General features: G+C 38.0%; 2 protein-coding genes across 7 annotated transcripts in view; one reads left to right on the forward strand and one right to left on the reverse strand.

Annotated features, from left to right (window-relative positions):
• Positions 1-3231: 3231 nt before the first annotated feature.
• On the forward strand, positions 3232-9866 carry nrbf2a (nuclear receptor binding factor 2a). 5 transcript variants are annotated; one of them, XM_067367431.1, is made up of 5 exons: positions 3232-3361; positions 4478-4614; positions 5037-5148; positions 5255-5295; positions 7719-9866. In XM_067367431.1, exons 2-5 carry the CDS (start codon positions 4609-4611, stop codon positions 8181-8183), a joined length of 624 nt encoding a protein of 207 aa, XP_067223532.1. In that variant the 5' UTR covers positions 3232-3361; positions 4478-4608; the 3' UTR covers positions 8184-9866. The 5 variants fall into 5 exon arrangements, with proteins under 5 accessions (XP_067223532.1, XP_067223535.1, XP_067223531.1 ...); XM_067367434.1 differs by having other exon boundaries at positions 5064-5148; XM_067367432.1 differs by having other exon boundaries at positions 3238-3361; positions 4578-4614.
• A 164-nt stretch (positions 9867-10030) lies between these two features.
• The window catches only part of jmjd1ca (jumonji domain containing 1Ca), a 65107-nt gene continuing 53838 nt past the window's right edge, over positions 10031-21299 (reverse strand). For both annotated transcript variants that reach the window (XM_067366827.1, XM_067366826.1), the window contains 17 exons: positions 18519-21103; positions 17881-18082; positions 17339-17568; positions 17084-17236; positions 15833-15922; positions 15598-15722; positions 15195-15294; positions 14676-14818; positions 14285-14575; positions 13915-14083; positions 13729-13819; positions 12971-13101; positions 12765-12887; positions 12168-12307; positions 11704-11910; positions 11433-11564; positions 10031-10844 (listed from right to left, as the gene is read on the reverse strand). In XM_067366827.1, the coding sequence (XP_067222928.1) occupies positions 10746-10844; positions 11433-11564; positions 11704-11910; positions 12168-12307; positions 12765-12887; positions 12971-13101; positions 13729-13819; positions 13915-14083; positions 14285-14575; positions 14676-14818; positions 15195-15294; positions 15598-15722; positions 15833-15922; positions 17084-17236; positions 17339-17568; positions 17881-18082; positions 18519-21103 (5011 nt within the window). In that variant the 3' untranslated portion in view covers positions 10031-10745. The remainder of the gene's footprint in view (positions 10845-11432; positions 11565-11703; positions 11911-12167; positions 12308-12764; positions 12888-12970; positions 13102-13728; positions 13820-13914; positions 14084-14284; positions 14576-14675; positions 14819-15194; positions 15295-15597; positions 15723-15832; positions 15923-17083; positions 17237-17338; positions 17569-17880; positions 18083-18518; positions 21104-21299) is intronic.

A 21299-nucleotide genomic window follows, 5' to 3' on the forward strand; every position in this document is an offset into this window, starting at 1 on the left:
TCAATGTACAGTGTAAGGCTCGTCACCTTTCACTATCAGTTGCATTCACTCCTGTTGTGTGTCCGCAATCTGGCAACCCATGTTAGCGTTGAGTCTGAGGAGGAGGGGGCGGGGCAAACAAATCACTCCAATATCAACCGCTGGCTGTCAATATTACATACTGCACCTTTACATTTACAACAAAATATCTGAGTTAGTTTAGTTAGTTTTTTTTTCTTCAAGTAAGTAACTTGTAAGTAACTTTTTTCATAAGTAACCCAAGTTACTCTGTTTTTTTCATTTATTGAATAACTTCAGCCTGAGTTTTGTCCATTTCACTTTTGGTGTGAAAGGGCCTTTACATTTGCCAAAAATATAACTTTTTTTAATTAAAAAAACAAATAACCAAGCTCAGCCCAGGCGAGAAAAAGAAACTCAAAAGTAACATAATGCATTACTTTCTATAAAAAGTAACTAAAGTGCAGAGCTGGGTAGATTACGAATTGTAATCAGTTACTGATTACAAATTGCATGACACAATTTGTAATCAGTAATATAATCTCTTAGATTACACATTTTTGGTAACGTAATCTGACTACTTTTGGATTACATTTAGATTACTTTTGTGCTAACCCTTATTTGATGTCACATATATTGTAGGATAATCTTGTGCTATTTTGACAGATACAAAGAAAAAATATATTCCAAAAAATATATTCTATTCACCAACAAGATCCTCGACAGATTCTTTTTAAAGTGCAACATATGGACAGTTAATACTTCAAAATACTAACACTACTGTACCTGTTAGTGTTTGCTGATAGTAACACTGAATAAAACAAAATCACATCTTATGATTTTAATTTTTTTTTACTTTAAGTAAATTTAGAAAGTGGCAACATTACAAAAACAAATATTGAAAAACATGAAATTCACATCAATATCACTGCTATACATCAAATATTTAATCTATATTTCATATTATATTATTATTATTATATTTCATATATATATTTCATCTATATTTCCCACTCACCGCCGGAAAAACTTATATACGAACGTATATAAGCGGCAGGTTTATTATGATGAAAAAATATAAACGTTAAAAAAGAAGAAAAATTAGGAGAATCAATGAATTGTGAACAACTTACTGCCATTGTGTAAATAATATGTAATCATGTAATCCATAAAAAAGTAACTGTAGTCTGATTAGGAGTATTTACTCTAATTACAAGTACTTGATTTTTGGAATCTGATTACGTAATCCAGATTACATGTAATCCGTTACTCCCCAGCTCTGTTAAAGCGATAGTTCACCCCTCATGTTGTTCCAAACCTGCATGAATTTCTTCTGCTGAACACAAAAGAAGATATTTTGAAGAATATGGGTAACCAAACAATTGATAGCCCCCAATGACTTCCATTTTTTCCCATAAGTCAATGGGGTTCATCAACTGTTCGGTTACTAACTCTTTCAAATCCACTGGACATCCTAAATAGTCTGGTGGAGGGTTACATTTTGAAGAACTGATCATTAAAAAAGCCCCATTCCAACTCAGAAGTTATTCTAATCTATTTACTTGCCTCCATTTTTATAAATGGAAGCTCATTCTCAGTTATGAAGCTATTTAGGAAGTGCAATTTATTTAGGTAAAACATTGCCAGGGCAGAACATTACACAAATAGCCTCACTGCAGGCTGGCCATTAAGATTTTGGCTGATGTTTCAGAATTGCCGTCCAACAGAACCAATCGCCTGCGTGCCTAGAGCTCCAGATGATACAGCAAATAAATTACTGTTTAATCCACTGCTGGAGAACAAGACTATAATTAACAATTAAGAACTGAAGCAGTATGTAATATTATTGTCTCATGTTAAACTATAATAGAAACATTAGTTGTTTAAACAGGGTGAGCTGCGTATTATAATTCATTTAGTATCTGAGAGTAAGTGTTAATGTATATAGTAAAATACTTTAGTTCAAATTTATATTAGTCTATTTAAATGTTTAATTAAGATGATTATGCAGATATAATTTTAAGTTTATAAAATAATGTTTATTTAATATAAGTATTTATTAAATGCAATTTTACAGCTATATCTGATTGACTGATGAGTAATTTCAAGAGCTTCTGAGCAGATAAATATCATGCAATAATAACTCAAGCCAAGTATTTCTGGATAAGAAGCTCCAGATTTTTTTTTTCACAGGGATCAGTGAACCCCCATCACGCAAAATTCCCCATGCGTAGGAGGAAAGAGCAGGAAGATGGATGACCAAGCCCCTATAGTTTGATGGTATTGCCCATGTCATCACCAAGAAACAAAGACAGAAAGCAGCAGCAGGGAGAGGATGGGGAGCGTGGATCATTAGATGGAAAATCAACATGGACCAGCTGAAATACCACTATCGCTTTTCCATGACTTTGTCTTTATGTGCTCCATCTGTGTGAAGGCGGCGTGTATTTGAGTGTTAAAACAAATGACCGGGTTTTGAACTGATTTGATGTTTTTGCTCATGTTGTGTCTCATTTCAGCAGTTCAGCCAGCAGATATTGCTCAGGGTCCCACAAATGATTCTATGAATAGTCAAAGACAAAACATCCACCCCCAATGAGCACATGCTGGAGTACACCAACCTACATATTCAATAAAACAGTCAAATCAACCAATCAGAATGTGTTACACTGAATAACAAAATCAATGATACAAATAAGAGACTAAACAGAAAATACAGTTGAATTATTAAACCCTAATCCTAAAAGACATTATTATTATTGTCTCTAACTGTAAATGCGACATTATTTCAACCAGTATGTTCGGAATTTATTCTGAATAGATATATTGTGACAATATTTTTGTAATTTGGGGCAAGAACTGATCACCGCATTTTCACCCTATTAAAATACTGAGCTTGAAATGTAATGTTTGAATGTGACTTATATTTTGTATAGCACTTCAAAGAGATATCGAGAGCTCTATCAAATGTGATTGAGTAGCCTATCTATGATTTTTCTTGTTTATGTCCTGATAATGATCCATTTATAGGCTACACGTGACGCAGGTAATGCACTGCTGCTCATCTAAACAAAACAAGCATTCCACACTATTTACACACGCTCAATGCTGTTTTCTTATCAGTAGTCTTTTTGGTCTATGGTCGTGATGCGCCTGTGTTGTCCAGCAGATGGCGCCATACACTGTGAGTCAGGCTCCCGTTCTCACGTGACCTCACTTACAAACGCGCTCGTGAAGTTGCGCAAGGTGTCCAGTCACTGATACTGTTTGTCCTCGGAGTAAAATTAAGGAGTTAAACATTGGTAAATCGGTCAAACTACGGATTAAAATAGAAATGGAAGTAATGGAGAGCCCTCTAAATCGTGTAAGTGATTTTTAAATAACAGTATAACTTTATAATGTGCTGGCAAGTTGCGGTTACTGGAGTAACGGTTAAAATAAAGATTTTTTTTTTCTGTTGTGGCTTTACGTGTTTAAAGTTTTAAATGTGCAAAATATGTCCCACTTTATGCCTTAAATGTGATTCATAAGTGTTCATTTGACAGACCCTTATGTTAATAGCTTATTTATGCCTAGTAAATAAGCTTTAAGTTTGAGTAAATAAATAAAATTTATTTAGCACCAACGGACTTTTCTCTGGATCTTCGGGAGCAGATTTAATTTGTACATTTCCAGAACTGTTTATTTCACACCGAAATAATGTGTTGTTCTCCGATTTTCGCGGCTCCACTTCGCGCTCACTAATTACTCAAGATGTCAGCGCCATATTGACACACTTAAAGGGAAAATAATGTTATTTATTACTCACCCTTGTGTCGTACTACACCCGTAAGACCTTCGTTCATCTTCAAAAAACAACAAAATAACGACTTTTCAACAATATCTAGTGATGGGCCGATTTCAAAATACTGCTCCGGAGCTTTACGAATCGAATCAATGATTCGGATCTCCTATCAAACGGCTAAACTGCTGAAATCACGTGACTTTGGTGCTCCGATCCATTGATTCGATTCGTAAAGCTCCGGAGCAGTGTTTTGAAATCGGCCCATCACTATATATTGTTAAAACGTCGTTATTGAGTTTTTTTGGCACACAAAAAGTATTCTTGTCGCTTTGTAATATTAAGGTAGAACCCTTGAACTCACATGAACTGATTTAAATATGTTTTCAGTACCTTTATGGATCTTGAAAGTTTCAATGGCTTTGCTCTACTGAGCCATCGGATTTCATCAACAATATTTTAAAGGGTTAGTTCACCCAAAAATTAAAATTATGTCATTTATTACTTACTCTCATGCCGCTCCACACCCGTAGGACCTTCGTTAATCTTCGGAACACAAATTAAGTTTAAAAAAATTTAAATCGGCCATCACTAAAGTCGTTATTTAGGTTTTTTTGGCGCACCAAAAATACTCTTGTGCTTTATAATATTAATATTGAACCACTGTACTCACATGAACCGATTTAAATATGTTTTTAGTACATTAATAGATCTTGAGAGAGGAAATGTCATCGCTGGCTATGCAGGTCTCACGGAGCCATCGGACTTCAACTAAAATATCTTAATTTGTGTTCCGAAGATTAACGAAGGTTTTACGGGTGTGTAACGGCATGAGGGTGAGTAATTAGTCACTATTTTAAGACTCAAGCACCAACTTATTTATTGAACCCATAAGTGTCTTTAACTACTATGTACTAACATTTAATACAATGCTCTTATTGTGCTAATACATGTTTTTACATTGTAGCCTACTTGTTATTTTTTAAAATACCTGCATCTAATTTTAGTTGCTAATTTCTGTAATTACGTCTATAATTACACTGTTGACCTTCCCTTACATCCTTGAATCCAATCATACCACCAGACCTGTCTTAACCTTACACATATCCCACCTCAATAGCAGCAAAAGTGTTTTGCAATACAGCATGAACACCATACAATGTACCTAACATTTTTTAATGCAACTACATAGTAGTTAAAGACACCTAAATATAAAGTGGAACATCATTATTTAAATCCTGTGACCCTTTTCCCCCAGAAAACATGGCAATTGTCTTTACTACAGGCCCATCATTTTGGCGGAAAGGCAGATCAGTTGTTGGCGAAAGAGAAATATGAGGATGCGATTTTATGCCATAGTGAAGCAGCAGGTAAAGTAATGAAGCCCCCTTTGTTCTTCAGACAATCCACACATAAAGAATTGGCACAAAATAAACGAAAGAGTAAATGAATGTGTTGTTGTCTCTCTCTGCTCAGAGCTGTTGAAAGAGGCCTTATCAATGACACAGAGTGAACAGGTAAGACAAGGCAGGTGTGACTCCATTCCAACTGTCTGCCTTTGAGTAGCACTAATGTTAAGTGTCCTTTTAGTTACTTGTCCTTTCTTACAGTTTTTTAAATGGACTTTATAATATTCAAATACAAAATTGAAGTTTTTTTTTTTTTTTTTTAAGTTTAAGAGGCATGGTAATAGTTGAGCATATCACAAAAATCTCAAGGTTTTTTTTTGTAAATATGTGCAACAAATATAGACAGACCCATGGAATCTGGAGAATTTTTCCTCATTTTTGTCTGCATCAATTTTAAGGCAAAAGATACAGATGGTCTCAAATTCCATGTTGGCCTACTTAGAGTACATTAGTTGTGCCTTTAAGTGCAAAGACTTGCATTACTGTTTAAAGTTTGGACTTCAAAGGGTTTAAAAAAATGTTTCTGAAGGAAGTTTCAACCAGGCTGTAATTATTTGTGAATAAAGTATACAGTAACATTAATATTGTGAAATATTATTATAATGTAAAAATATATTTTTATATTTTAATATATTTTTAAAATTATATGAATTTTCAGCATCATTACTCCAGTCTTCAGTGTCACATGATCCTTCAGAAATCATTCTAATATACGGAATTTCTGCTCAAGAAACATTTCTAACAAATTTTTATTGAGACAGTTAAAATGTTTGTGGAAACTGTGATGCATTTCTTTAGGATTCGGAATAGAAAGTTATGTGTTTACTGTCATTCTTGATCAATGTAATACATATTTACTGAATAAAAGTATTAAATTCTTAATACAGTCCTCAAATATTTACTAATTTTCCTGGTACAAATATTTAGGTACAATATTACAGTGTGCTTAAATTCTTTTGACAGGTTGGATATCAACATCACACTAGAAGCCTAAATGTATATAATATAATTGGAATATCGAATAAAACATTTGTGAATAAAGCAGTGTTTCCATTCCATGTGTTCAAGAGAACAAAATCGTCACTTCCTCGGAAATTGGTGTAAATATCTGTAATAAAAAGGGAAGTTGCTGTAATCGGGGAAGCCACTGTAGCTCTATTTTTCTCCATAATTGACTTGAGTCTCAGAGCACGCAGACAAAACACAATAAACACTGTCATCTTGCGTTTAAATGCTGGTGTTTTGGAAAGCAGACGCTATTGTGAGGAAATTAAATCAAATCATTCTGATGTCAGACTTTGGCTCAGGCATTTCAGAATGAAACCAAATTTTGAGATGCAGTGCAATGAAATTGGTCCACTGGATAGTCCAGTTATCTAATCACATCCACCGATGAGGCAAAGTCACATGAGTTTTTTGTTGCACATCAATTTATTCAGTAAAAGTGTTTCTATTGTAGTTTATGCTCATGTCTTCTTATTGGATAAAAAAATGTATACACTTTTTATGCGCATTTTTAGAATTCATGCTGATCCTGGCATTTCCATCCAGCATTTTTTATGCAATATCCCAAAATGTGCATAAAAATAGGTGGATGGAAATGCGTTATCATCTTTAAGGCTCACCTACAGAAATGTAGCTCTCTTAAATTTGTACTGTACAGAAAGGACAAAATGGCATTTTGAAAGGTCTCCCGTTTACTTTTTAAAGGGTTAGTTCACCCAAAAATGAAATTTCTGTCATTAATTACTCACCCTCATGTCGTTCTACACCTGTAAGACCTTCGTTCATCTTCAGAAACACAAATTAAGATATTTTTGATGAAATCCAATGGCTCAGTGAGGCCTCCATTGACAGCAGGATAATTAACACTTTCAGTGTCCAGAAAGGTACTAAAGACGTATTTAAAACATAAAAAAAAAAAAACATAAAAATGTGACTACAGTGGTTCAACCTTAATATTATGAAGTGACGAGAATACTTTTTGTGAGCCAAAAAAAAAACAAAATAATGACTTTATTCAACATCTAGTGATGGGAGATTTCAAAACACTACTTCATGATGCTTCAAAGCTTTATGAATCTTTTTTTGTTTTGAATCAGTGGTTTGGAAAGTGAATCAAACTGCCTCACAAACTTTGGCTCACAAAAATTATTCTCGTCGCTTCATAACATTAAGGTTGAACCCTGTAGTCACATGAACTGTTTTAAATACATCTTTAGTAGCTTTTTGGGCATCTGAAAGTGTTAATTGTCTTTCTGTCAATGGAGGCCTCACTGAGCCATCGGATGTTATCAAAAATATCTTAATTTGTGTTCTGAAGATGAACGAAGGTCTTACGGGTGTGGAACGACATGAGGGTGAGTAATTAATGACAGAATTTTCATTTTTGGGTGAACTAACCCTTTAAGCACTTTTACATTATGTACTAATTTCTTAATGTGCCTTTTTTTTCACAGAGTCTAGACACTGTTGTAAAGAACAGTCATTTACAGTATAGTCATTTTAACTATATTTTGATATATATCAAGGTCCGGCTGTCTTTAGAGCTCCAGAGAGAACGACATCTCCAACAGCAGCGCCTGATCAAGATGAGCTGCAAACAGGCTAAACTCAAAGGAAAGCTCATGGTCAGCCCTTCAAAACACACCTCATCCCTGAAAACACAGTGTCCCAGTCAAACAGTCCTCCAGAGTCCTCCGCTCGGCTGGAAGGCTGCCAAAGATGACAAGACTCGACTGGAAGAGCAGAGCACTGCCATCGCTGACCTGTGGAAGCTCATTGGTTTCCTGCTCATGGAGAACAAGCGGTTGCTGGAGGAACACGAGAAACTGAAGGCAGAGAATGCTAGTCTGAAGAGAGACCCTTATGAGGAGCATCAGAGCCTCCTGGCTTCTCTAGCTCAACCTTCACCGCTGGGTATGAGGCTCCTGAATGTGCCCTCTGACCTCCAGCATGAGATCCAACTACTGTTGGAGACGGCAAATGACAGCTAGTCCTGCATCCACCTACACTACCTCAAACTATTGAGCACTAGTGAATCACCTTACATGAGAGCAGCCACTGAAAGCATGAACTTTAGTCAGTGTAATGTAGTTTAAAATGTCAATATTGGGTTGAAGTTGAGCCTGTTTATTTACTTTTTTAATAGACAAATTTTCCTTGTCTTGTTGAACATGTAATAATAATAAATAGGAAAAAAACTTTTTCTTGTTGAATATCCCTGATTCACTCTGAAATACATCACAGATGTAAAATGTGTTGCTAATGCTTTTTCATGACTTTAACCGTTAGATTCCAAGCAATATTACTGATATGTGTAAGAATTGAGCAGTATTTGTCTAAAAACTACATTCTTCTTTGTTTTATATTTCACTTTATAAAAGTGTATGTGAGAGCAGTGAAGTGAAATGGGCAATAGGGAATACAGTCTTATGAACATGCAGTCAGTGACAGAAGACATGGTCAAAGTCAGGATTTTTGCTTAAAGGGATGGTTGATTATGATTTTACTTTTTTTTACTTTAGTTAGTGTGTAATGTTGCTGTTTGAGCGTAAACAACATCTGCAAAGTTACGACGCTCAAAGTTCAATGCAAAGGGAGATATTTTCTTTTAAAGAATTCTGTTTAAGGACTACAACAAACAGCTGGTATGGACTACAACAAGCTTCTTCCCGGGTTAATGACATCGCTAACCCTAAAATTAACAAATCCCGCCCCCGAGAAAATGCAACAAAGGGGGTGAGAAGAGGAAGAGTTGCTGTAGAGTATTGTTGCCGTGCAGTCATTTTACGCCAGACTGCTTCACAAACGAGGGTCAATTCAATGCTGGATTTGCACAAAAGATGAACATGACGGCACATGCTAGTCGATGAACTGAATCAACTCCACAGCAACTACATACATTTATTCACTAACCATTCAGAAATGTCCAGTTGCATTCTAAAAGTTGTATCTTCCTGAGTCTCTCCATCAGTGTCTGACTCCGGTTTGAACAACGTAAGGCTGAACACCATTAATGACAATCCTCATTTTGGCTGCGTGAGATTCTCCAGCTTTGTTGTTGTTGAGCAACCGAAGCATGAGCTGTTAAAGCTCCGCCCTCTTCTGGAAAGCAAGCGGGAGCAGCAGCTTATTTGCATTTAAAGGGAGGCACAGAAATGGAATGTTTTTGCTCACACCCAAATAGGGACAAATTTTACAAACTCTAATAAATGATCTGCGTTTTTGAGCTGAAACTTCAGACACATTCTGTGGACACCAGAGACTTATATTACATCTTGTGAAAGGGGTTATTATAGGTCCCCTTTAAATAATAAATTAAATTTTGGTTTGTTTATCACCAAAGCCTCAGAACACTGTTTTTGTTAAAGCTTGAAGCTGGTCACTGTTCCATTTTATTGATTGGCGTGAGCTATTTTTGTGGACTGAAACAGTCATATGGCATTAGATCAGGGGTGGGGAACGTTGATCCTGTTGGGCCATTGTCCTGCAGTTTAGCACCAACCCTGAAAAAACACTCACCTGACTGTAAATTTAGTAATCCTGAAGACCTTGATTAGCTTCAGGTGTGTTTAATTAGGGTTGGAGCTAAACTCTGCAGGACAATGGCCTTCCAGGATCAACATTCCCCACGTCTGCATTAGATCAACACATGAGTAAGTAAATAATATTTGGCTGAACTATCCTTTTAAATAAAAACCTAGAAAACTGACTGAATAACCTTTCATTTCTTTAATTGATGGAGCACATAAACAGTCATGAAAGAGAATTTTTGATTATTCCATTTTTAATGGAAAATGTAAAACATTTCTTTAACTTCAATGTACATACAGTAGCAAACAACACATACAGCAAATAAAGCACACCATGTTATAGAAAATCATAATTAATATATATATTTATATATGTATATTCTGCTATTTACATAATACATTTCAGCTGAAAATTTCACAAGATCTTTTTTTCAAACAAACACATTTCTTTAATATTCTCCCTCTGCACAGTGAATATTTGCCAAACTGTAAATAATTTAATGTTGCTTAAACATAATAAAACCTGTCAGTTTGGCAGCTGCTGATTTGATGGAATGCTGCAATGATTGCGTTAGAATCTCGGCTCTCTCCAACTGTTCAAAACACAGCATGACAGCATGGTGAACACTTCGCAGTGCAAGAACTACTGATAAAGAACATGGATCATTATCTCCTTTGGGAAAAACATGTATTTGCCAGTGTTCTTCTTTCTAATTGTTTTCCATGGCCCTCTGCATGTGCGGCAAGTGGAAGCGATGGGCTTTAAAGCTCATTGCACCTGTCTGGAGAGCACAGTGTTCTACTTTTATCTCTCCGTTTGTTGTACTTCCACCCCTTACCTCACTTCCTGTCCATGCAGGAAGACACAACAGGGAGGGGCAAACAAAGAGAGAAAATCAAAGAGAAGAAAGTGACATCATAGAGGAAGTCACGGCCCGTTTTGTTGGAATCAAAGTTCTTTCCTGGAGAATCTTGGGATAGTCTTTATGCTCCAAGGGTTTGGAAAGAGGAAGAGATGCATTGTCAGGACTTCTCCTGTTTTAGCTCATCTGTGTTCTCCTTTAAATGTTTCCTCAATGTGGCCACAGCATCTTTCACAGAGTGATAAAAGATGTTTTTCACCTGAACAATAAATGAAAAGATATTGTGAATCAGATAATGATGCCTAATTACACTATGGATTACGAAAAATTTAAGCATCACAATCAGGGAATTTAAAACTGTAATAGCAATTGTGGCTACATCATGCCTCTTATTACTGAAGGCTGAAATACACTATAAGACTTTCAATCGTTCTAAACACATTCAAACTCACATGTGCATTGTTGCTAGGAGACACATGACAAATGAAAACAATATATGTTCTAATCTAAAATTTTAAATGTTTGATCCTCCAACTCCAACTGACCAAAATCTGCACACTGGCTCTGACTTCTGACAACTATTGCTGACTCCTTCGGACTGTAAATGGCAGCTAAAATCATGTAGTGTATTCCAGCCATAAGCCAAAATTAAAAGGAATGAATTGAAAATACCATGAGACACACCACCACACAACCAATAAGAAAGTATTTGATGATTAATATAGAGTTATGCGGAGCATGATTTTGGAATAATAAGATTTCACTGTGGGTGAGGTTACCAGCATGATGCAGTAGAAATGGAAATTAAACGATCGAAAAATAGGTCACAGTAGGAAGATGGAAGTACCTGGAGTTTGTCTTCATAGTTCACTTGGTCTTTGAGAAGGCGGAGCTCTTGAGTTAGATAATAGGAGTTGTGCGCATGTTCAGGGGACACAAAGTCTACATTCACTTGGATGCAACTGTGCAGATTCATCACCTAAAAAGACACAGCGTGAAATACTGAATGCTGAATGCCTGGTGGTTTGACAGCTTTAAAAAAGCAGCCATCCTTCCCAAAAGCACAGGACAGATTGCTTTAGGAGGATGTAGCTGGTATTGTGAGTGTTGTAATGTACCTGGTGCAGAGCTCCAGCAGGGATGATAACAGCATCTCCATGGAACTGGAGGAGTGTGCGGCTCTCAACGCCATATTCCTCTTGTAACTTCTTTCTTAGCCTGGGGCTCAGATACCATCCGCCCTCACGCAGGGGGTCGGCATCACTATCCCACTCTGAGTCCGAGTCCGTCCCTGGATCTGCTTCGGTCTGCTGCTCAGCAGCAACCTACACACACACACAAAAGCATGCATATAATATCCTCAGTGAGTAGGGAAGTGTTTAGTGAACTAATTTAATCTAGAGGTCTGTGTCATCTTCATAGTAATGCAAGCTAATGCCATGATTCAGGAGCATGTACTGAGAGAACAACAAAGGGCCCAAGACAGAGCCTTGTGGTACGCCATACTTTACATGCATTAGTTCAGGCAACTCATTCCTTACCAGTAAGTACATAAGGTCTACATGATCAAGTAGTGTGGTACCTTTTGTAGGAACTCCTGGATCTTTTGTAGGTCTTTGCTCATGTAGATGTGCCACAGAGCACCTGGCATCTCATTAGGGTCTTTCATTCGTTTCTTCACACTCTCATCCAGAAATTCCCCCTCCAAGAGCTTCAATACACCTAACACACAAAGGGATTTAAAAACCAAATTAATGCAGTCTTACACACACGTTATGGCTCACAATATTCCTTTAAAAGCTCTCATGCTGGCATTTTAAAGGACACCAATAAAGTTTTAGCAATTCCCAAGACTCTGTAAACACATAATTATACTAATTATACACGTAATTATAAAACCTTAGTGGCAAATCTCAAGCCTGAGTCTGGTAAATAAAAAATTGTTTTATTTCTTATCAACATTAAAAGAGACATTGTTAGCAATGATGTTACAGGAAGTCAAGGAACGATTTTGTATGTATTGACTGTTGAGTCATTTTATTTTTAAACATTCAAATCCACCTCCCTTATGAAGAAATACATTTTACTGTTAAATAATGTAATGAATATGCAAACTTACAAAGGCAAATCAATATTTTAGAGGAAAACATCAGTGTCATTCAGCCTCATAATCTAGTACCTGCTTTGGATGGGGCTCCGTTTCCTTTAGCCACTCCAACATATACCAGAATACTCATGGTGTCTGAGATTTCAACATGTAGATTACTGGTCCCGAAATCTTGCTCTGGACATGTTGTTATGCCTGAACAAACACAGGAACATGAGGTCCACTGTATAACAAAGAGCACAACAGCACTGTCAGTGACTACAGAAAAGAAAGAATACCGTGGGCGCAGCAGAGGCGAGGACCAAGGTCGGGTCGAATGAAGAAGGAGGGCAGATGTGAGGCTAGGTTCAGATGAGCCTCTGGGTCTGTGTATTCTGGTACTGGCAAAGACTTCATCACATCATGATATCTGAGATGGGCACACAAGATATGCCATTAAAAGCAATGTCATTTTTTTTAACATTAAGATTCATAAGAATTTATGTCAAAACTATTATAAAATTAAAATGCATTCTGCTTATTATAATAATGATGACAATAATTCTGTTTATATTGTTGTTTATAGTGTTGTTTAATATGGCTTGATGGTTTAATAACATTTTGAGCACTCATCATTTATAGTGGATTCTTTTTTTGGATTTTAATTTTAATGCATTTACTTTTTTGGTCAAAATCAAGAAATAATGTAGAGTCTGATGGAAGCGTTTGCAAAATAAAAAGCAATGCCACATTTTTCTTTAAAGGAGTAAATGATGACAGAATCTTCATTTTTGGGTGAACTATCCCTTTAACTAGAAGGCTGGTCAAATAGGAATCTATTTCTCTATGGAGAAATTAATGCGTTTTTAATTCTGGCACTTGTTCCACTCTATTATAGCATTCCTAAGTTCTAAGCTTGTGTAGAGGTGCATTCAAATAGTGGTAAAAGTGTATTCAAATTGAGAAAGCATTAGCAGTACAAAGTGGTGTTTTATGCAAATACTGGTGAGGTCTGAAAGACAACATATGCTTCAAATGTTTCCAAGGGCGTCAGTACCTGGCAGGCATGAGTGCCAAAAACTCCTCCCCTGATGGCCAGTCTTTCAGTCTATACACTACTGACTCCCCTTTAGCAGATTTAGGCCTCTCTATGGGTCAAATACACACACACATTCATGAGTCAAACTAAATCATATTCAGCGAATTAGAAATTAGTACAGAAATGCTAATCTGGATCACTCACTTGACACATCTTCAAAACCATCCCAGAACTCCTTGACCTTGGAGTTTGTGACGCTTCCGTCTCTGCAATTGTACAGGTCACTGTGGAGGCTGGAGAACTCACGACTGAAGTGCTCAGGCTTCCACAGATTAGCGTTCAAACTCTTGTGCAATCCAGACACCAGCACTGGCTAGAGTGACATACAAACTTCAGCTTCAGAATCATACAATACAAAGATTGTTTTACATTTGAATTGTACATTTTTAAAAACAAACATACAAGAAGCCTTTTCTATATTCAGCTAAAAACAACTTATATCAAAAAACTGATATTTCCTTCTCAACTAGTATCTATAGAGACAGTTAATACTCCACTAGCATGATATACAAACCTGCTCTTGTGTCCAGTTTTCTTTGAACAGTCTTTGGTTGCCTTGGTGACGGTGATCTTTGAGCCAAAGCAGCCGGTGGTTTCCTAGCCAATTGTGAGGGACAACGGTGTGGGGATCAGCCAATGGGCTTTCGTCAAGCTTTACCCCCTCTGGCCTCTGCCCCACCTCCTCCTCTGGCAGCAAATCCTGATTCAGCCCCATCCTGGCCATCTTTGTAGCGGGAATCTTATTTTCTACTACAGAAGCAATGATGTCATCCAGGATGTTGGGCATGCGAGTGTTCTGGGTTACCTAAAGAATGAAGCAAAAATAGAGTTTATTACATATTACAAGCCTAGTTTAGTTATCAACATATTATACTGTCATTTGTACAATCATGTATATATCAAACCTGTTCAGACATGTTGAAAACTGGTGCAAAAGCACCTCCAGCAGACCCAAGGCGTAACTTCCCAGCTGTGGAGGTCAAAAGGTCACGCAATGTTGATCCTTGTTCAGGGCTCACGGACTTCCTACTGTCACACTCGGCCTTCTCTGGATAAAAAAGAACATATTAAAACATATTGATGCGTTTTCTTCAGAAAATACACAATGTGTCAAAGTTGTGTTAAAACCTGGTGTGACAGGTTACTACTTTTCAATGAAAACAAAATGCTGTGCAAAATGACAAAAGCAACTCAGAACATATTTGATTTTCAATACATTATGTGAAGGAGAAAATCTGAACCAATGAGATTTCACTGTGGGCAGGGCCTACCTGCATGTTGTGAAAAAATAAATAAAATGTCTTATTGCGCATTTCTATTTGTAGACATGACTGGTTTGGAAAAAATTAAAATGGATGATGCAAGAGCAGAATGGATGAATGATCTGTGTTTGGTTTTGTGCCTTTTTGTAGGCACTTCCTTACCTCTTCTCTCAGTGTGTGCTCTCAGTGTGACATTCTGTGAGTTCTTCTGCTGATCTGGGATCTGCCGGCTCTTCAAGTCACTCTGATCTTTGTCTGAAAGCTGAGGTTACACAAACACTTTCATAAAACAGCTATACATTCAACTATACAGCTTCATATGCATCTAAACACTCCTGTAGCTCAAGCTGTACAGCATGGCTTTAGCAAAACCAAGGGTATGGGTTTAATTCCCAGGAAATGCATTAACTAATCAACTGTATACCTTGAGTGCAAAAACGTAAGTCGCTTTGTGTAAAAGTGTCTGCCAATTGCTTAAATGTAAATATAAATCTAAAGCAAGTGGAGCTACACAAAATTTGTGACTTGCCATAAAATAAATTATCATGTGAAGTTAGAGTCTTACTGGTGAGAGTCCGTTGGTAGTGGCCGCACTGGGGTTGAGGGTTTTGTCGTCAGTGCAGGGACAATGGGATGAGATTCCAAACTTTTCTTTCATCGAGTGCATAGAGCTCTGCATGTCTGCCAACACTTAGGGAAAGATGCACTATTTTTACTATCAGGTTCACAGTCAAAGGTGAAAAAGAACAGGATGTTATATTTAGATACAAATAAGTACACAAAACTACACCAATGCTTACCTGTTTCAGGTACAATCTGAGTAGGCATTAGGTTCTTCAGGTCATGAGGCTGGTTCTTCACGCATCGGACCCAGACATACAGCTCCTTATCTAATGACAAAATAAGAAAAATATACAAATTATGTGGAAAGAGAAAGCCAAAAAACCTGATGAAATGACCAGGATATTTTATGTTTTGGATGCTGATGGCCTCATAAGGCTTTTTAACTACCTTAACCATTAACCAAGACTTCCTTGGTCAACATGACTAATGAAAACAGTTCTCCCACACCTTCTGATCAATGACGTTTTGACTTTCTTTTGAGTTTTCCACTTTGAGATTTAAAAAAAAAAAAAATTTATATAGATTGAACTTTCCATCACCTTTGCTATAATGGAAATCACTGTTTTAAAATTTTCTGATTTTTTCAGGTTTTCAATGACTACTGGATTTCTGTTAGCAAGACCATGTTGATCATACCAGCTAATTTTTTAACCCTCGAGACCAAACCAGCATAAACCACATTGGACCAGCATGTCGGTCTAAGCTGGCTGCTTCCACGGAGAGGTGAAAAGAAAAGGGAATCTTGTAAGTAAATTTAAAATCAATAGTAAAATCTGTGATGTATGGAAGAGGATTAGGGCCAAGCAATAATAAAAAAATAAAACCATCTTAAGATTAAAGTTATTCAATTTCAAGAAAAAGGTCGAGATAAAATGTTGAGAATAAACTCATTAAATTACGAGAAAAAAGTTGTTAAATTACGAGAACAAATTTTTTAAATTATGAGAAAAATGACGTTAAATTTCGAGAAAAAAGTTGAGATAAAATGTTGAGAATAAACTCATTAAATTATGAGAAAAAGTCGTTAAATTACGAGAACAAATTTGTTAAATTACAGGAACAAATTTGTTAAAATATGAGAAAAAAGTCGTTAAATTACGAAAACAAATTCTTTCAATTACGAGAACTTGTTCTCGGAATTTAACGACTTTTTCTCCTAATTTAATGAGTTTATTCTCAACATTTTATCTTGAAATTCAACATTTTTCTCATAATTTAACGAATTTGTTCTCGTAATTTAATAACCTTTTTGTCGTGATTTAATGACTTTATTCTCAACATTTTATCTTGACTTTTTTCTTGAAATTTAACAAATTTTTTCTCGAAATTTAACAACTTTAATCTCGAGATGGTTTTATTTATTTTTATTATTTTTTATTATTGCTTGGCCCTAATCCTCTTCCGTAGTGATGTTATTTGCAAGTGACCTTTGGATTTCTTCTTCTCCCTGGCTTTGTAGCAGTCCATGCAAACCACAAAGCCACATTTGTGACACGCCCAGTGCATGTTGAAGAGAGTGGCCTCGCACGCATCACACATCTCCCTCACACCTCTCACCGCTCGCTTCCACATGATCTGGGCTGGAGAAAGGAAAAAAGAGAAAAGACAGCAGGGCAAGGTGAAAAAGACAAAATGACAAGGAATAAGAGACTTTGTGTATCCGTCATTCCACACAAACGTACTGTCTTTCTTGACCCAGGTGAAAGCAGTGTCCTCTGTCTTTATGAGCTGGCAGAACTTGTCTCCGATGAGCGCAAGGACAGATTTTGATGTCTCAAGGTCCATCTCTCTCTTCTTCTTATCCTCCTCGTCCTCTGAGCTGCCCGTCCACACTGTAACCGCCTCCTCATCTGTCTGCTCAGACATCGAAAACCCATCCGCACGGACAACGCCATTCTTACTGAACGACAGACTGAAGAGAGAATGGGAAGAATTAGAGTTATGTATGAATTGTGCTGTTCAACTAATGAAATAAGGAAATTTGTCACAAAATTACCATGTAAACAAAGTACAAATGTTCAGATATTCTTGCTTTCATTAAATCATGGATAATACGATTATTAGGTTTTATGCAAATTTTTTAAAGGTGGACTTCACTGTACTTCATGAGAGTTAAATAAATGTTGCACCAATGATGAAACAAACCTAAATGAAATGCATCACTGGGAGTTCACATATGTCCAAGAACAGTGTTAAACACTAGCCAACAGCATGAAAGACTAACCGTCGGAAGTAGTAAAATCGGCAGAAGACGGGTGAGATGGCAGGCTCCTGAGATTTACGTGAGCGATCCAAGCGACACTCTCGGCACTTCTGCACATTGGTCCCGATCTCTTTACATGAGTCGTCCTGCAAGAAAGTTTCTCCAGTTTGCTTGAGCTTTCTCACCTTCCTCCAGTCCTTCAGCACAGAGCGAGGGATGCCATCTGAAACAGAAATAACATAGTTGAGATGAATACACATTTGTATTCTCAGCGTCAGTTTGAATATGCCTGATTTGAATTGTCATGGCCTTCATTCCTTCTTCTGAATGCCATGGTGAAACTGAGACTCAATTACATTTCAGTGAAGACACATTATGTGTAATTGTTCAGCCAGTCAATCTTAAACGGGTTGCTTAAACAGAGCTGCTACAGAGTGCCACATTGAATACTGCAAAGGTTTATTATTTTCCCATTCATTTTTTTCCATAGGGTTTTGAGAATCTTTTATAAAGACCCATTAGGTCTGTACAGCTCTATACAAATATAAATGAAAGTTATTTTATCTTTAATACCAATGACAATGTTTTGATGTTCTAATTATTAACATTCTCTTCAGGCCTAAACATACATAAGCATTTAAACAGGTGGAAAAACTCACTGCTGTTAGCGAGCCTCTGTTGAGGCTTATCATTTGCACTTTGCAAAGTTCCATTGGGTTTGGCCTCTTCTTCCTTTTCCTCCTCATCTACTTTCTTCTTCTGGTTGTCATTCGGCTTTATTTTAAAAGAGGACTTAGAGGGCCGTTTAAACCCCCGTCCTGATCCACCACTCTCACTCTCATTGCCGGAGTCTCCTCCACTTTCGCTGTTACCGCAGGACTCTAATGGGCGTTTCTCGCCTCGTTTCTCCCTCTCAGGCTTTATATGTGTTGGGGTTGATTGTTTTTCATTTGCTTTCTTGTCCTCCACAAAGGACTCCTTACATTCCAGCTTTCCATTTCTGTCCAAGACAGGTTTAACATCATCCAAGGAAGACTTCTTGCCTGCTATCACTGGTTTCTCATAGGCTATGACAGATTTTTTGTCCTCTGAATTGAAACTTGTCCCATTACTATTAGACTTCCTGTCCTCTAAACCAGACTTCCAGTTGTCTTGAGTAGGCTTCTTGTCAATTATTTTGGACTTTCTGCTGTCTAAGGAGGAATCTTTGTCCTCCTGAGTGCACCAATTATCCACCAGTCCATTCACTTCCTGTTTGATTGGCACAGAGGTGCTTGTGCTGGTCAAAGTTACAGCTGTCTTAGTGCCATCTATTGTCTGGGAGGCCGTACTGCCTCTATCTTGCTCAGAATGGCGGGTCAGCCAGGCTTTTTTCAGTTTATGGTAGTTGTTCTGACTGAATTGAGCTGACTGGTTGGTTACAGCTGAAGCAGATATCTGCTCATTGGCTAGCAAACCTTGTTTGGTTGTTGGTACCGGGCTAGAAGTCCCTGATGCCAGTCTGAAACATTCAGAATTGCTAGTGTTGAATACAGACTCTTTTTCTCTTTCAGAAGCATGTGTAGAACACACAGTGTGTGTAGTGAGTGTAGTGCAAGTCCCATACCTACTATTTGAGAGGAGAGAGGTATGTTTCATAGTGTTTAAAGGATGTGTAGTGTGTTGAGGCTGAATCATATGTGTGTTAAGTCTAGATTCAGCAGTAACTAGTCCAGCTCTGTGTTTCTTCAGATGAGGGAAGTCTCTAGAAATGCAACCAGAGGTGGGAGAGGGCTCCATCTTCGGTTGAACGGCTAGACCATCTCTCCTCTTGCAGTGTTCTGCGATCAGATCTATCCTAGAGCATGTGGCATTCATATTTATTAAGGGGTGTGTCGCTCTGTGACTCGGTTGATCTGTGTTAATAGGTTTGGTTGTCATGTTTATGGGTGTGTTGAGATCTCCCTTTTGGGCAGTCATGTTGATTGGGTGAACAGTATCCATTGGAGTCCACAGGACACCTCTCTTATGCTGAACACTGCCCTCCTTAGAGTGTGGGTTGGATAAACTTTCCAATGGCTTTATGTGGCCACAATGCACCTGGGAAACTGAGCTGTCGGACACTGTGTAATTTATTGTTGCATGTGTGTGACTTGTTGGTCGTACAATGACTGACGCAGTGGCCGACTGAGGTTTGATTACACCTCCATTTGTTGTGTGCCCACCACCTACTTTCTCTCTGCCAAACATGACTCCACCCCATTGGTTATCACAGGCTTGTAATGAAGTTGCTTTCTCTGGCACAGGTCTTTTACCATCTAAGGTGACATGTTTGAGCTCAGGCAACAGGGTGGGTGGCCTCTGTTGCTTCTGACCTTTACCAGACAAGCTCATTGGCTGAATGGGTGTGAGAGTAGGTGGGGACAATCTGCCATGTCCAGAATCTTTAGAAACTAGAATGGTTGGTGCCGGAGGGTGGAAAATAGGGGCACGGTGAAGTAAAGGCACATTGCGGGGACAAGAGGAGACAGAAATGAGAGAAGAGCCTGGCCCCCTTCTCTCCACAGTCGCTACCTCTACTGCTTCCATGGAAGATGCTTTATGTGCAAGTTGCTCTGTGATCTTTCCCAGGAGACCTTCTTCTTTCTCGTGGTGGCGTTTAATGAGAGGTGGAGGTCTGGCTCTCATTGAGACCTGTGAGCTGGAAGAAGTTAAGACAGGGGTAACAGTGTTGCTGGCACTGAGCCTCTCATAGAGTTCTTTGCTGGCTGGCACTCTGCGCTGTGGAGGCTTGTTCTCTATACTGTTGGACAGAGATGTGTAGTAGCTGCTCGGAGTGAGGGTTGGGGTGGGATGGGCCGAATGTGGCCGAGGAGGAAGAGTGTGTCTGAATGCATGCACATCTCTCTTTCTCTCCTGGTCTCTCTCTCTGTCCATCTCTCTCTCCCTCTCCTTGGAAGGAAGGACGGATGTGGGGCTTCTAGGGTATCGCGGTTCCCTATCCGAGCCCAGTTTAGCAGTGAACGGTGCCACCTCACTGCTCTCCAGAAGAATGCGCCGGTTCTCTTCTTGGTAGCAGTTGGGTCTCTCACCTGTGAGATCATAAACAACAAGTGACTGTTTGGTTCGACTTGGAGGCGACTCAGGGGGGACTGGGGAGTAACTCTGTCCATTTTTGCCCAATGCTGCACGGACACGCTCCTGTTCAGACTTGAAGTGAGTGTGGATGAGTGTGCTCTCGGCGACAGCTCTTCTATCCAGCTCTCTAGAAAAAAAGGACACCAGGAATGAATGTGGAAAAGCTTGTTGTAAGGGTCAGTATGTATGATAAAAAAGATAATTGACAATGGACCATAGGAAATTAATTGAAAATGAATGCACACAATTAATGCACATCCCAGGTTGGTAATGTGAGTTTTAATAATTCAACACTCAGATCTTGCTTAAGACAGCCTGAGCCA

The sequence above is a fragment of the Chanodichthys erythropterus genome, chromosome 18 (assembly GCF_024489055.1).
Source record: "Chanodichthys erythropterus isolate Z2021 chromosome 18, ASM2448905v1, whole genome shotgun sequence".
In the NCBI taxonomy this organism is placed as follows: Eukaryota; Metazoa; Chordata; class Actinopteri; order Cypriniformes; family Xenocyprididae; genus Chanodichthys; species Chanodichthys erythropterus.